The sequence below is a fragment of the Chiloscyllium plagiosum genome, unplaced genomic scaffold (genome assembly GCF_037043375.1).
Source record: "Chiloscyllium plagiosum isolate Xiang-an unplaced genomic scaffold, Cpla_swu_hap1 HiC_scaffold_4, whole genome shotgun sequence".
Lineage (NCBI taxonomy): Eukaryota > Metazoa > Chordata > Chondrichthyes > Orectolobiformes > Hemiscylliidae > Chiloscyllium > Chiloscyllium plagiosum.
In genome coordinates, this window is record NW_028270142.1 from 113,772,683 (window position 1) to 113,787,626 (window position 14,944).

The 14,944-nt window shown below is 39.4% G+C and overlaps 1 protein-coding gene across 2 annotated transcripts in view; it reads right to left on the reverse strand.

Annotated features, from left to right (window-relative positions):
• LOC122548925 (serine/threonine-protein kinase OSR1) overlaps positions 1–14,944 on the reverse strand; it is a 182,298-nt gene that overhangs the window by 45,038 nt on the left and 122,316 nt on the right. For both annotated transcript variants that reach the window (XM_043687910.2, XM_043687911.2), the window contains exons 9-10: positions 12,352–12,400; positions 4,073–4,138 (exon numbers count right to left, since the gene is read on the reverse strand). In XM_043687910.2, coding sequence (XP_043543845.1) covers positions 4,073–4,138; positions 12,352–12,400 — 115 coding nt within the window. The remainder of the gene's footprint in view (positions 1–4,072; positions 4,139–12,351; positions 12,401–14,944) is intronic.

Sequence of the window (14,944 nt, forward strand, 5' to 3'; positions counted from 1 at the left end):
ATATATTCTCTTTTGATCCTAATTACTCTAGCTTTAGGTTGTAGGCTGATGCTTTGTGACCCACTCTGGACCTCATTATTAAATTACTTGCCCTGCAATGCCATTTTTTTGGCTTTATAAATATACACATTCCCCCCTCCTGAATCCTCTGCCCCTCTAATCAAAGCAGGTCTCATCTCCCAACATAAAAATGCCTGATGAAAGCCTAGTCTTATTTTTAAGCTAATGGATAGGAAGTGTGTTGCTGGAAAAGCGCAGGTCAGGCAGCATCAAAGGAACACGAGAATCAACGTTTCGGGCATAAGCCCTTCTTCAGGAATGACCTAAAGAAGAAGGGCTTTCCTGAAGAAGGGCTTATGCTCGAAACGGCGATTCTCCTGTTCCTTTGATGCTGCCTGACCTGCTGCACTTTTCCAGCAACACATTTTTAAGCTCTGATCTCCAGCATCTGCAGTCCTCACTTTCTCCTTCCTATCCATTAACCCATTTTTAAATGGGATCATACTGCACAAACTTTACAATCCCTTATTTCATCTATTAATTGAATGTGGGACCTTACCAAACACTCTTTGGAAACTAGGCCCACTACACTATTGGTTCCCTTTTGACCTACCATGCTATACATTTTGTCAAAGCTTAGAAATATCAATTAAAAGGGAAAACATTTTTAGTGCATGAGAGGAGTGTGCTGATCTGTTCACAGCAAGATACATCATCACGGAGAATGCAGTTAGGCTCCCAAACTTCGTTTAAATTTTAAACTAGGAATGTTGATTTTTATTTCTCAGAACAATGCCTTCACCAGAGGATAGCTGTCATCTGTTTTGTTGATTCAGTTGTAATTAATATGCAGTTTTGAGAATATTGAAATGAACCACACCAATAAACCCAGATTGATGGTCAGGAAAATTCTTGGAACAATTGCAATTATTTAGCAAATGTTACCAATCACAATTATACATAATATTGAATGAAGAGAAATACATGAGTTTGGTCTTTGTAGATAAAATGTACAGGAACATACATTAGGTCTATTCCAATGCAAAAAAAAGGAGACCGTTATCCTCTGGTTTAATTCTCATGACCATGGTTTGGCCAATCAGAAGCAGCATGCCTGATTTAAAATGTTTTAAGAGAAAAGCTTAGCAGGTAACTTTCAAGCAATCATCGAACTGGCACATTCTACATGACTCTTGCCGTCCAATTAGCACTCACCTTTCAGAGAATAATGCTGTTTTCCCTCCACATTGTTACTTCTTGCAAATTGTCCTGATGAATGCAAGCCAAGTAGTTTTGACAAAATATTTCTTTTCTCAGCAATACTTAAGTTGTGGACAACCAAACTACAATTTTCCAACAACTTTGGGCAGCACAGTGGCTCAATGGTTAGCACTGCTGCCTCACACACATTAAGCACATCAGGGACCCCCAGTTTCGATTCCAACCTTGGGTGACTGTCTGTGTGGAGTTTGCACATTCTCCCAGTGTCCGCATGGGTTTTCTCCGGGTTTCCTCCCACAGTCCAAAGATGTGCAGGTCAGGTGAATTGGCCATGCTAAATTGCCCATGGTGTTATGTGCATTAGTCAGAGGGAAATGGCTCTGGGTGGGTTATTCTTCAGAGGGTCGGTATGGACTTGTTGGGGCGAAGGGCCTGTTTCCACACTGTAGGGAGTCTGATCTTAGCTTTGTTTTCATAAAACCATGCTTGCTTTGCGTTATCCTAAGCTTTTGAACTGCATCTCAAGTCTACCATAATAATAGACTCCAGTACTTTCTCGATGACAGCTTAGTGTTTTTTTTCCTTACTCTTTCTTGAATGACAGCAGTACATTTAGTAATCTCTAATTTGCTGCAACCATTCTAGCATTTAGGAAATTTTCAAAGATCACATCCAGTGGATCCATCATCTCTGCAGCTTAATGTGCTTATTTATTGCCTTCTCTCTTTATAACTGTAAAGAGTAACTTTTTCCAATTGTTTAAGGACCAGAGATCACAGATTTAAGGTGATTTGCAAAAGAACCAGCAGCAACATAAGGAAAAACTTTTTCTAAAAACCGAATGTGCAATTTGGATGACAGAAATGGACTCAAAAACGCTCAAAATGTAAATTGGATAAAAATTCAAGGAGAAAAAAATTGCAGAGATGTGGGTGAAAGAATGGAGTTGATTTATCTGAGAAAGGGTGTGTGCAAGGCAATAAGGAGGAATGTGGCATTAGGTGGACAGCTCCACTGCAAAGTCAACTTAGGTATGACAGACTGACTGGTGTCCATCTAGCCTGGAACTTTACCATGAGTCTGTAGGACTAACTTGTTAGTTATCCAAGGAGACTGCACAGATTTCACAGACCGGATGTCATAGGATCATAGAATCCCTACAGTATGGAATCAGACCATTCGGCCCATTGACTCCACACCACACCTTCGAAGAGCAGCCCACCTAGACCTACCCCCATTGCCTATCCCTGTAACTTTTTATTTCCCACAGCTAATCCACCTATCCTGCATAATCCTGGATGTTATGAGCAATTTAGCATTGGTAATCCACCTAACCTGTACATCTTTGGATTATGGGAGGTAACTAGAGTACCCAGAGGAAACCCATGCAGACATGGCAAGAATACGCAAACTTCACAGTCACCCAACACTGGAATCGAACCCAGATCCCCGCCAAATTAAATCTTCTGGGTCTTGTTTTATACTCTGTAAAGGACCCATTAAAAGTTTATGCTGGCGCTATATTGAAGTAAATGCCAATCTACAAACAAATTTTTGCATTCAGATCTATAACTCTCACTATAGGAAAGATAGAGCTGATGAAGCAAAGCCAATAGCTACTGCAATGTTAAGGAGATCAGACAATTTACAAAAGAACTGGCATTCTCCTTATTGGAAAGAAGGTGTTTGAGGGTTCACATTATTTCATTCAAATTAGTAAGGATTTGGCAAATTCAAAGTTATTTGACTGGCACTGGATGCCATAAGAGGAGAAATGAAAACATGTTTAAAACTGGAGGCTTTAATATTTGAAACTCATTAAATTAATTGATCTTTGAACTTACCTTTTCAGGTCAAATGGATCTGATGAGAAACACACTTTTGGTTTTAATTGTTAAGACACAAGGAAGGCAGTCTCTATTTCAATAATAAATTCTAAAGAGGAGGGAGGGGTCACTAATGTGACAATAAACTTTTCCTTGCAGCCCGTCCTTTACTGTGAAAGAAATATTAGAAGATACCACAGATAAGAGCAGAACTCAAATCTTGCATGGTTTTGGACTAGAGAAAATTAGAGTTCTTAAGATTTTTTTGCCAAGAATAGCAAAGCTAATTATTCTAAAGATAGCTTTAGAAAAATGTGTGTTCAAATAGGATAATCAAACAAAGAGTTTTGAGCTATGAGGGAAGACTAAAAGATAGAGCCAACATTGAGACGGAAGCTATCGATAGTCAAGAAAATTGATTGACAGAGACTTCATGGTGATGTAGTACTCAACCAGTGTAACTTGAGGGGATGTGTAATTTGAAGGATCTTTAAATAGTTAACAAGTGGAAAGAGCAAGCATGGCTGATTGTTGAGTAAAAGGGATCATTTGACATGAAAAATGACTCATGAAATTATACCTCCAAATGCTCTACAATGGAAAAAGATTTAGAACATCCTGCATCACACCTCCAGTATTTACATTTCATACATTTTCACCAGCTTATTTTTGTTATAAAATGGAATAGTGGAATATTAGTTACATTCTAACACCACTGGATGCAGAAGCAGCATTCAGCCAAACAGTGCAAAATGCATAAACTTCTGCTTGAAAATAATCCCAGATCTTTTGGATTTCTCCTCCTAGTTTTCATCTCCTTTTGGAACTTTCAGCTGAGCAAATAATTTTTTTGTATGAGAAAAAGAAATTCAAAAGGAAAATGATCAAAACAAATAATGTAAAAGCAAAATATTGCAAATGCTGGAGATCTGAAATAAAAGCAGAAAATACTGGAGACATTCAGCTCCTGTTGAAAGGGAAACAAAATGAGCATTGAGCTTGATGTAACTTCAGAATGACATTACCTTTCTTGATCTTTCAGCTATCGTAGGTGCACGAGCTAACAACTTTTCTTCAAGGTATTCCTTGTTCTGCAAAAGTTGTAAATATTCTGGTGAGTATGTAGATTTTAAATTCAATGTGGCACTCTAACTGCTAGGGGGGAAAAAAAAGACTTACATTCTCTCTCAAGCAACTGAACAGCGATTCAACTCAGCTCGAAAATACATGAGTTAACAATTTTGCACTATTGATGTCACTCCATATCACATATGCACACACATATGAACAGTTGACTGGTTTTAGCCAGGAAACAGCGAATCTATTTCATAATTAATAATTTGCTGTGAAGACGACATCTTTCCCTATGTTTGCAAAAATCCACATCGAAATCCAGGTTGACTTGAAGTTCTTTCAAAAATGAAATGAACATTGTGGGCAAGGATGGGGGTTTGACGAAGGAACTGATTATAGGGAGCAGGATCTGAATGTAAATCATGAAACTAATATTTTGTTAATGACAAGTTATATTTAGATTAACCAGGGAGGATTTAGAATTTCTGCATACCTAAAACTAAGAATTTACTGTATATCATCAGAAAAACTTTAAGATAGGGAAGGAGTATGAACAAACTAAAACACCACCTAAATCAGAGAAGGAACTTTGGAATACATTAGCCAAAAATGTAAACCTCCGGCAGGAGAGAAAAAGGAACAAGACGCACATGCATTCAGAATACAAGTCAATTTTTAAAGCCAATTTCAATTGATTGACATCTTTGCTAAACTAAGGGGATACAATCAATCTCTGGCTGCCATGTGCATATATTGCTATTCTTTTGAACTGCAGCAATTTGATAGGCTACTTCAGACAAAATGTTCAGAATGAAGCAGGAACAGAGTTGGAATTATAATTAAATATTTCTGGTAATCTCTGGGTTTAAGATTATACTCAATTTTACTTTCTCATACCAGTTATCATCATACAGGAAATTCTGCATTATATGTTGACTTTTCAAACACATGGTTCCCAAAATTGCATAATCCTTTAAAAAAAATGGGCTAATGATTGCCTTGCATTAATTTATGACATTGTCCCATTGTATTCATATTTTCATTTTGAAGACAAGGATTCATACGTGGTTTAGCACAATAGACACTGAGTTTACATAAAAGTATGTTGGGTCTGTAAAGAAAGGGTTTGGCTTGGAGGAAGGGCCAAAGTAGAGTGGGAACAGCCACTCCTGGGTAAACCTACAGCAGAACAGAGTGCAAGGATCTGTGAAAGGGAAGTGGGGAAAGGGGGAATGAGTGAGAGCGATGCTGAACATGGATAAGTACAGGAGAGGCTTTTAACAGGTACAAATTGAGGAAATCAACAGATGCCCAAGAGCAGGGGTGAACTTAATTAGAAGAGCAAAACAGGTATGAAAAAAACACTGGTAGCTAAGATTACAGAGAATCCGGTTGCACTCAGTAAGTATATCAATGCGAAGAGTAAAGCCAGGGAAAGAGTAGGGCCTATTAGGGACCAAGGGGACAACATGAGTTTGGAACCCCAGTGGACACTAGGAGGATGTTAAACAAGCACTTCACATCGGTCTTCATTCTGGAGGATGTTGACACAGGTACAGAATTCAGGAAGATGGTTTGAAGTTCTTGAGCAGTTTGACTTCAGGAATGAGGTAGTATTGGAGGTTCGAGCAGTGAAAAAGTGCTCAAATCCCCAGTCAGATGTATTGTATCCCAGGCTACTGTGGGAGATGAGGCAGAAAATTAGGGGGCTCAAACCCAAATTTTTAATTCCTCTCTGGCCACAAGGGAGGATAGCCATGTGCTTCCAGAGTTTGAAGGTGGTAGAGGCAAATCAAGGAATTGAGACACCCAATGGTCTATATCAGTGATAGGGGAACTACTGGAGGGATTTCTGAGGGAGGGATTTCTGAGGGAGGGATTTCTGAGGGAGGGATTTCTGAGGGAGGGATTTCTGAGGGAGGGATTTCTGAGGGAGGGATTTCTGAGGGAGGGATTTCTGAGGGAGGGATTTCTGAGGGAGGGATTTCTGAGGGAGGGATTTCTGAGGGAGGGATTTCTGAGGGAGGGATTTCTGAGGGAGGGATTTCTGAGGGAGGGATTTCTGAGGGAGGGATTTCTGAGGGAGGGATTTCATCACAATTTGGAGATGTAAGGTTTAATCAGAATAGTTAGTATTGCTTTGCTAGAGGGAGCTCATGCCGAAAAAAACAACTGAATTTTTCGAAGGGGTGACCAGGCGCTTATGAGGGTAATGTGGTTGATGTAGTTTGTAAAGATTTCATTAAAGCTTTTGATAAGTTTCCACTTGCGAAGGATCCAGAGTAATTTGGCAAAGCGGATCCAAAATTGGTTAAGTGGAAGGATAATGATAGTTGAAGGCAGTTTGTCTGAATGGAATGTGGTGTCCACTGGGATACCACAGCGGTCAATGTTGAATACCTTATTGTTTGTGATATATAACAGACATAGGAAATGTGGGAGGGGATGACAATTAAGTTTGCAGATGACAAAGATTGGCCAGATGGCTGAGTGATGAAGGTGGTCTTAGCTTATATTAAGATATAACTGGATTGATCAGATAGGTAGATCAGTGGTAGATGGAATTTAACTGTGAAAAATGAGAGGTGTACTTGGGAAGATGTAACAGGATAAGGCAGCATTAAATGAATGGCAGAATACTAGGAACCTCGGAGGAACAGAGGAATCTTGTGGTACTTGCCCCTAAAAGCTTGCAAAAGAGTTTCATAAGGTGGGATTTGTGTCATAATATAGATTATGAGAGAGGGGAAGTTATAGCAGAGTTGAATAAAACTTTGGTTGAGCCACAGTTAGAGTGGTGGGTGCAGTTCTGATCACTGCACTAATTGGAAAGATGCGTTTGCACTGGACAGCGTATAGGAGATTCACTAGGGATTTGCCTGGGATGGAGCATTTTAGTTATGGGAAGCTATGTATAAGCTCGGTTTGTTTTCTTTTGAGCTGAGAAGGGAACTAACTGAGGTGTATAAAGTAACAAGGGACATGGAGGATGGATAAGCAGCAGCTGTGCCCCTTGGTTGAAGGGTCTTTACAGGAGTACACAATTTTAAGGTGAAGGACAGAAAGAAAACTACTTTCACCTAGAGGGTACTGGGCATCTGGAATGCACTGCTGGGAAGGATAGTTGAGATAGAAAATCTCACCTTTAAAAAGTACTTGGACGAGCACTCAATATCATATAATACAAGGTTCTGAGGGCAAAGTGCGAGAAAGTGGGACCAGTACAGATTCAGTTTTTTTTGTCAGTGCAGTTTAATGGGCAAAAGGGCCTCTTCTGTACTAGTTATCTACGAAGTTATCTTTTACTTATATAGAGAATAAACAAAATCCATTGTTAAATTTACACTGCATCACATTTAAACAACAAAAGAAATAAACCAAAGAAGCAGTTAGAACCATAGTCTAATGAAGCACTTAATCTGTCACCTTCCAAGGTCAAGGTGATCATGGGGGAAGCCAATGACAAAATCAGTTATGCAGAAACTATAGAAATTTCTCCAATGTTAAGTTTAGTAACGTACCTAAGTAAATTAGAAACACAGCATTCTGGGTGAACAGGCTTTAAGGAAAGGCCACATTTATAGTACACACCACATTCAAACCCCTACAAAATACTACTTACAAAGATGAGGCAAAGTTCAGAATAAAATCAATTGCCCATATTGATAATGCATTCACATGAAGAAACTTATAGTTCAATACACATTCAAAAGACTCATTTTCCAGTCCTCAGCTAACGGTACAGCTTGGTGTCAACTTTGTTGCACAGCAGAGAATTAAATAAACTTGTGAAGAATTCTAGCTGGTACTTTTATGGTGGAAATGTTACTGATTTGGAGGTAATAAGCAATGACCATCTTGAATGAAACAACATAACCATCAATTGTTGACTTCAATGGAATTCTCCCATTATCAACATTTTGGAAGTTACCATTGACCAGGAGTAGCCACACACAAAAATAGTTGCCTTGGTGTTACCAGACCATAGGGCTGCTCTCTCATTAGAGACACACTAGATCAAAATCCTAAAAGTCCCTCCCCAGTAACTTGTGGGTCGACCTGCCAACAAATGGAACTGCAGAGATTCAAGGAGGCTAATATCTTCAAGGACAACTAGGAATGGACAAATAAATGCTGGCCCAGTTGGCAACACCCACATCCTGTGAATAATTAAAACAATTTCTGGGAAAATTGTCACTGTATAGGAGCTTGACTATGTAAATACCATTAACTCAAAGTGACTCAGCCTTTTACAGACAGACAGACAGACAATCTTGATTTTTGGTCCATCAACATTTCAGATTTAAAATTCAAAATGTCCGATTGGCTTTCCTCTCCTTACTATATAATCTCTAAACCCAGACTGCATCCCATTCCACTGTGGCTCTCTGACTGTGGGCCTCAATGCTCCCACCCTTCACCCCGCAATTAGGGGGTCATGCCTTCAGCTCTCTAAGCTCCAGAATCCTCTCCAAAAATTGCTCCGTCTTTCTGTCTTCTAAAACCTTATAACCAACCTGTTTAACCAAGGTTTTGATCGCCCCATACAATTTTCTTTTGTTGCACTTGTATCTATTTGTTAGATTATGCACTTGTGAAGCACGGAGACATTTGTTTACATCAAAAGGAATTTCAAACATGTTAGCTATATTGGCTTTATCACCTTGTAACCAGCTATCATTATCAGTTTGATCAACTGGTATGAGAGAATACTTTTAAGTAAAAATACTACCTGAATAACAGCATTGCGAGCAAGGCCGAGAGATTTATCGACAGCTGATAATTTCTTCAGAGGAAGTGGCAATGAATATATTTTTGCTGCTGCAATATTAAGGTACTCTCACGATGTTGTTAAGTCTGTTCATTTTGCAGGGGTTGGGACTGATGGTCAGAGTTAGTTAATATACACATTTGATAACTTGTAAAAATTCTAATATCTCGTTGAACGTTGTTAAGAAACGACTATATACATATGAAAAAAGTAGTTAATTCAAAAAAGAAAATATACAACCATGACAACTGGGATAGTTTATGGATACCAAATGGCAAACAGGCTGTTGTTGCAGAATGTGCTGGTCTCACTAAATTTAGGATGGCAGAATACTGCTCTGGTGGTGGTATCAGGGAACTCTTTCACATGTCTTCTTTTCTTCTGGCTCATCTTCCACTTGGGGTAGACAGTTCTTTGAGGACTTATTTACTATGTATATGGGTAAGTAGCTTACACTGTTAATCATTTGTCTGAATCCTTTTGGCCAATAACCATGGGACAGCTATTCAATGTTAGATGACCACTGTCCCCTTGCTTACCATCAGGTGAATGTTCATTTTCATTCCTTTCGAGACCAAAATCTTTTTTTGAAAAAAAACTCAATGGGGTACTGTGGCACCTAATAATTCTCTTATACTTGTAGAAAGCTAGTGACTACAGTAGCAGTTAAATGAGATTTCATATCACAGACAGAATACTGAAAGTGCAGTTTTAGAAGAAGTGATCCTAATTTCCAGTAGGTCAAGTGCAACTAGTTGGTGAAAGTTGCTTGTTTGTGGGGGGGGCAACTGACGTGATAGTAAGGAATGATCGGTGAAATTTGCAATTATCGTAGCATAACACTATGTTAGCTCCATAACATACTGGCAAATGTAGTACTGAAAAATTCAAATATTGATTACAGCTCCTGGTATTTATATATGTATGGTATGTGTATTACACAAATGAATGATTGCATCAGACTGAGCAATTCAGCTGGAATGCATCACTCAGTAAGCCATGCTGCAAGAGGTCACAACTCAGTAAGAATGGAAACACACCTTTATTTCATTACGTGATATGGTAAATTGGGTCGACACCTAGCTTGCGACACAACATGCCACCAATAGTTCAGATTCAATTCCTGCACTTGCTGAGATTACCACAAAGGATCTACCTTCCCAAATTCACCCGTTGGCCAGAGCATGGTGACCATGAATTAAATTAATCACAAATCATCGTTCTCTAATTGGAGAGCAGTTCTTTGGGGCTATGACGTTCACCTACTTTTGACATCATAAGCATGTGCCTTAAATGTATTTTGCTTTTTCTGCTGTGAAAAACAACATTCTTCTTTTTCCAACATAACAACATCCTGTTGTGGTTATGGGTATGTTCGCTGAATTGGGAATTTGATTTGCAGACATTTCGTCCTCTGCCTAGGTGACATCTTCAGTGCCTTGGAGCCTATTGTGAAGCAATAATGCACTGCGTCTTCTGGAATTTATTTGGTTCCGTTCCAGCTGCTTCCAGTTGCAGGTTTTGGTCGTTTTTTGTAGTGGCCGGAATATTGGACCTAGGTCAGTGGAGTCCATGGCTGAATTCTCTGGTTGTCCTTTGATCATCGTCATGCTGTCCCAGGCAAATATGTGGTCCTTGTCATCTATGGATGTCTACTAGAGACAGCTGGTCATGGCTTTTATTGGCAGAAATGGAATCAAATAAATTCCAGAAGACAGTACAGAAGCGCTTCACAGGAGGCTCCAAAGCACTGAAGAGGTCACCTAGACAGGGGACAAGACGTCTGCAATTCAACTTCCCAGCTCGGCCAGCACAGCCACAACCATATCATCAGACACCCGAGCTACAAATCTAAACGCAAACCTTGAATGCTATCCTTTTCTATATAGGCACAGCTCAATTCAAAAATTATTAAATTACTGATTGAATCAGCCTATTAGCCTAAGAGTTTGCATCTCCTGCATGTTAGCCTCCAGCAACTTAATGACAAAGACACCTAGGACCTTTTCTACCTTTTACATGTTAAGAAATACTTTGCACATTTGTTTCTCCTACCAAAGTCTCTTTCACATATTTCATCTGCCACACTCTTGGCCATTCACTAAGTCTATCCAAACATTTCGGAAGCTGCTTTATATCTTCCCTCTCTTCTGCCTGTTGATATTTTGTGTTTTTAACTTGTGAAGGAGGATAAAATTCTTGTTCAAAACCATTTGTTATTTTCTATTTTCCTATTATTTCTTCACTCTCAACCCTTAAAGGACTATTTTAGCTACTCTTTGTTTTAAAATACTTGTAGAGGCTGTTGCTCACATCACTTGCCGTGTTTTTCCCATACTCTAACTCAACAGACCTTTGCAAGTACACTTTCCAAATCAATGGCAGCAGCGCACAAGATAGTCATCGCAAGTTCTCCTCCAAGTCAGATAACATCTGGACTTGAGAACAATGTTTTTGCATTAAAACTCAAGAACTTTCTATCAGAACCATAAGAGTGAAACAAAGTGGCTGAAGCCACTTTCTCAAAAGGCAATTAGAAATGGGTAATAAAGATTGATTTTGCAGCAATGCCTTCTTCCCATTAATATATTTAGAAAAGTTTGATACCATTTCTACTGTGATGTAGACTTACAAAATGTTACTACTGAGAAGTTTGGGCTCAAAAGTAGAGGTAAATATATTTTTTAAGTCCTGTGGAGGTTATGGTACTTTCTTAAAAAAAAAAACAGGTCCAATAAACAATTTTTATTTAAAATTTGAATCACAACAGCAGTCCCAAAAAAAATCATGTGACCTAAGCTAAATTACTTGACAAGTGACCTGATGAGACAATGACTGAAGTGTTCACTAAATTGAATTTTCATGACCCAGAAAGAGGGGGCTAAATCCAAAAAAGAAATCCATGTCAGACATGCTGCTTAACAGCCCAAAAACAGGCAAATTAACTGGAAAAAAACCCAGGATGTTTCAAAAACGAAGTTCGGAGAGAAAATCCTTTGGCTGTGTAGCTTGGGGAGAGATGTAAAGAGGCATGAGAGAAAGTTGCTAATGGAAATGTTTATGACCTTAACGGTGACTAAGAAATTAAACAAAGAGGAGGAAGACTGATACTTGTATCGAGTAAAGTATGTTTACTGTTTACATTAAGTTCTTTTCAAATTATTATTGTTTTTCTAAACTTTTCTGAAATAAACTCATCTTCCTTTGTTAACATTACTCTGGAATCCTTGTATGCAAATTTTCAGTGACTGACTACCATGCGAACCAAACTGCAAAAATAAAACTTTTGGTCCAAGTTTCACTCTGGGACTTGATTTGTCCAGTGTTACCACCAACTCTGATAATAATTCATTACATTCATTCATTAAACTACAAGGTAAAAAATAATCAAAGAATCACAATTGCCAGTCCAACTGCGATGTTTACTAAACAGATGTAACTACAGATTTTCTAGTTTACCTTCGCTTTTTGGAAAAACTTGTGCTTTAAAAATTCTGCTGCTGTCGGCCTGAAATTTAAAAAAAAAAATAATTAGGCGAGAAAAACAGTAAAATTAGTGTTCCTTGATTTGCTGAAACTGGTTGATTAGCAAAATACATGTCTCAAGCATGGTAAACCTTGAACACATATGAATGTAGCAGATATCATAAAGTAAGGATTGGTGATCTGCCATACAATTTATCATGTATAGATATTTTCAAATTAACCTGTTCAGGGATGGTATTGCACATGGAAGCAGGTGGGGTTGAAACCTGGGGTTCTTGGCTCAAGAGGTAGGGACACTACCACTGCATCCACAAGTGACCCCCAGGTGATCATTTATAAATGAAGTGGACATTTTTGTCATATGAACTTTAACAAGCCATCAACCACACTGCGAATTATTCTGTGAATACAGTCTTGATTTGCTCCTCTCTGGTTGACCTTTTCCTAGTTGGTAAGTCATTTCAAACTGAACTATCATTGGTGTGTCAGAATGGTGACAGCAACAGGTGGCCTTCAACACCTAGGTTCAAGATTTTAACCTTGAATCCTGTTTGCTAGTCTGAAGGATCTTGCATAAGCATTAACTATTCATGTAGTCAAAGAGATCTTCAGCCACCTTATGAAGTTTGACTCAGAGGTTGCTCCTTATTTGAGGTGACATTAGTCAATATTGTGACTTCCTGCTATCATGTGACTGAACACACCAATTTCTGACTGAAATCTTTGGCCAAATGTGAAAGATAGCCCAAATGCAGGATTAGCTTCTTTTTCTTGCTTTTCTTCTTTGTTCCACCTCATCAATAAAGCTGGGACTCTAAAATGCATGTTAGGCAAACTATTATTATTTCTTTAACCAATTAGTAGCAAGCTTCTCCCCATTATTAAGGTCAACACTGTCGCACTTTAAGGAGAGCTTCAGATGGCTTTCCAACCACAGCCTTTATCCTTCGCTTGATTGCTGTTCATTTGACAGTTCACAGAACTTCTGAAACCTCTAAATGACTTTAAGCTACTGGACACAACATCCTGTCCATAGTTCCAGGAGTTTTGTCTGTCGCAGACTAGTTATAAGTAGGATACTGGTGCTTGTTTAATTGTCTATCCATTAAATCCAGAGGCTGTACCAAAACGCATTGCCAACAGAAGTGTTTTTGGCACTCTTACATATCACTGATACAAAGGCAACTGAAATATAGGTGCATGATTACAGAAACTCTGCTGTGCTCTCGGGTTTCCATTGAATTGCAGGGGTTTTGGTTGTCAGATGCTGCCATCATTTGCCGAAGGCAGAACTGACACAGCTGATCCAGTTTTGGATCTCAAAGATGGTGCGTTGAGAAGATGGCAGCCTAGATACGGGAAATAGAGTCATAGAGATGTACAGCATGGAAACAGACCCTTCATTCCAACCCGTCCATGCCGACCAGATATCCCAATCCAATCTAGTCCCATCTGCCAGCACCCAGCCCATATCCCTCCAAACCCTTCCTATTCATATACCCATCCAAATGCCTCTTAAATTATGCAATTGTACCAGCCTCCACCACTTTCTCTGGCAGCTCATTCCAAACACTTATCACCCTCTGCGTGAAAAAGTTGCCCCTTAGGTCTCTCTCATATCTTTCCCGTCTCACACTAAACCTATGCCCTTTAGTTCTGTACTCCCTGACCCCAGGGAAAGACTTTGTCTATTTATCCTATCCATGCCTCTCAATTTTGTAAACCTCTATAAGGTCACCCCTCAGCCTCCGACGCTCCAGGGAAAACAGCCCCAGCCTGTTCAGCCTCTCCCTATAGCTCAAATCCTCTAACCCTGGCAACATCCTTGTAACTCTTTTCTGAACCCTTTCAAATTTCACAACATCTTTCCAATAAGAAAGAGACCAGAATTGCACGCAATATTCCAACAGTGGCCTAACCAATGTCCTGTACAGCTGCAACATGACCTCCCAACTCCTGTACTCAGTACTCTGACCAATAAAGGAAAGCATATCAAACGCCTTCTTCATTATCCTATCTACCTGCGACTCCACTTTCAAGGAGCTATGAACCTGCACCCCAAGGTCTCTTTGTTCAGCAACACTCCCTCGGACCTTACCATTAAGTGTATAAGTCGTGCTAAGATTTCTTTCCCAAAATGCAGCACCTCACATTTATCTGAATTAAACTCCATCTGCCACTCCTCAGCTCATCGGCCCATCTGGTCCAGATCCTGTTGTAATCTGAGGTAACCCTCTTTGCTGTCCACTACACCTCCAATTTTGGAGTCATTTGCAAACTTACTAACTGTGCCGCTTATGCTTGCATCCAAATCATTTATGTAAATGACAAAAAGTAGAGGACCCAGCACCGATCCTTGTGGCACTCCACTGGTCACAAGCCTCCAGTCTGAAAAACAACCCTCCACCACCACCACCCTGTCTTCTACCTTTAAGCCAGTTCTGTATCCAAATGGCTAGTTCTCCCTTTATTCCATGAGATCTAACCTTGCTAATCAGTCTCCCATGGGGAAACTTGTCGAACGCCTTACTGAAGTCCATAAAGATCACATCTACTACTCTGCCCT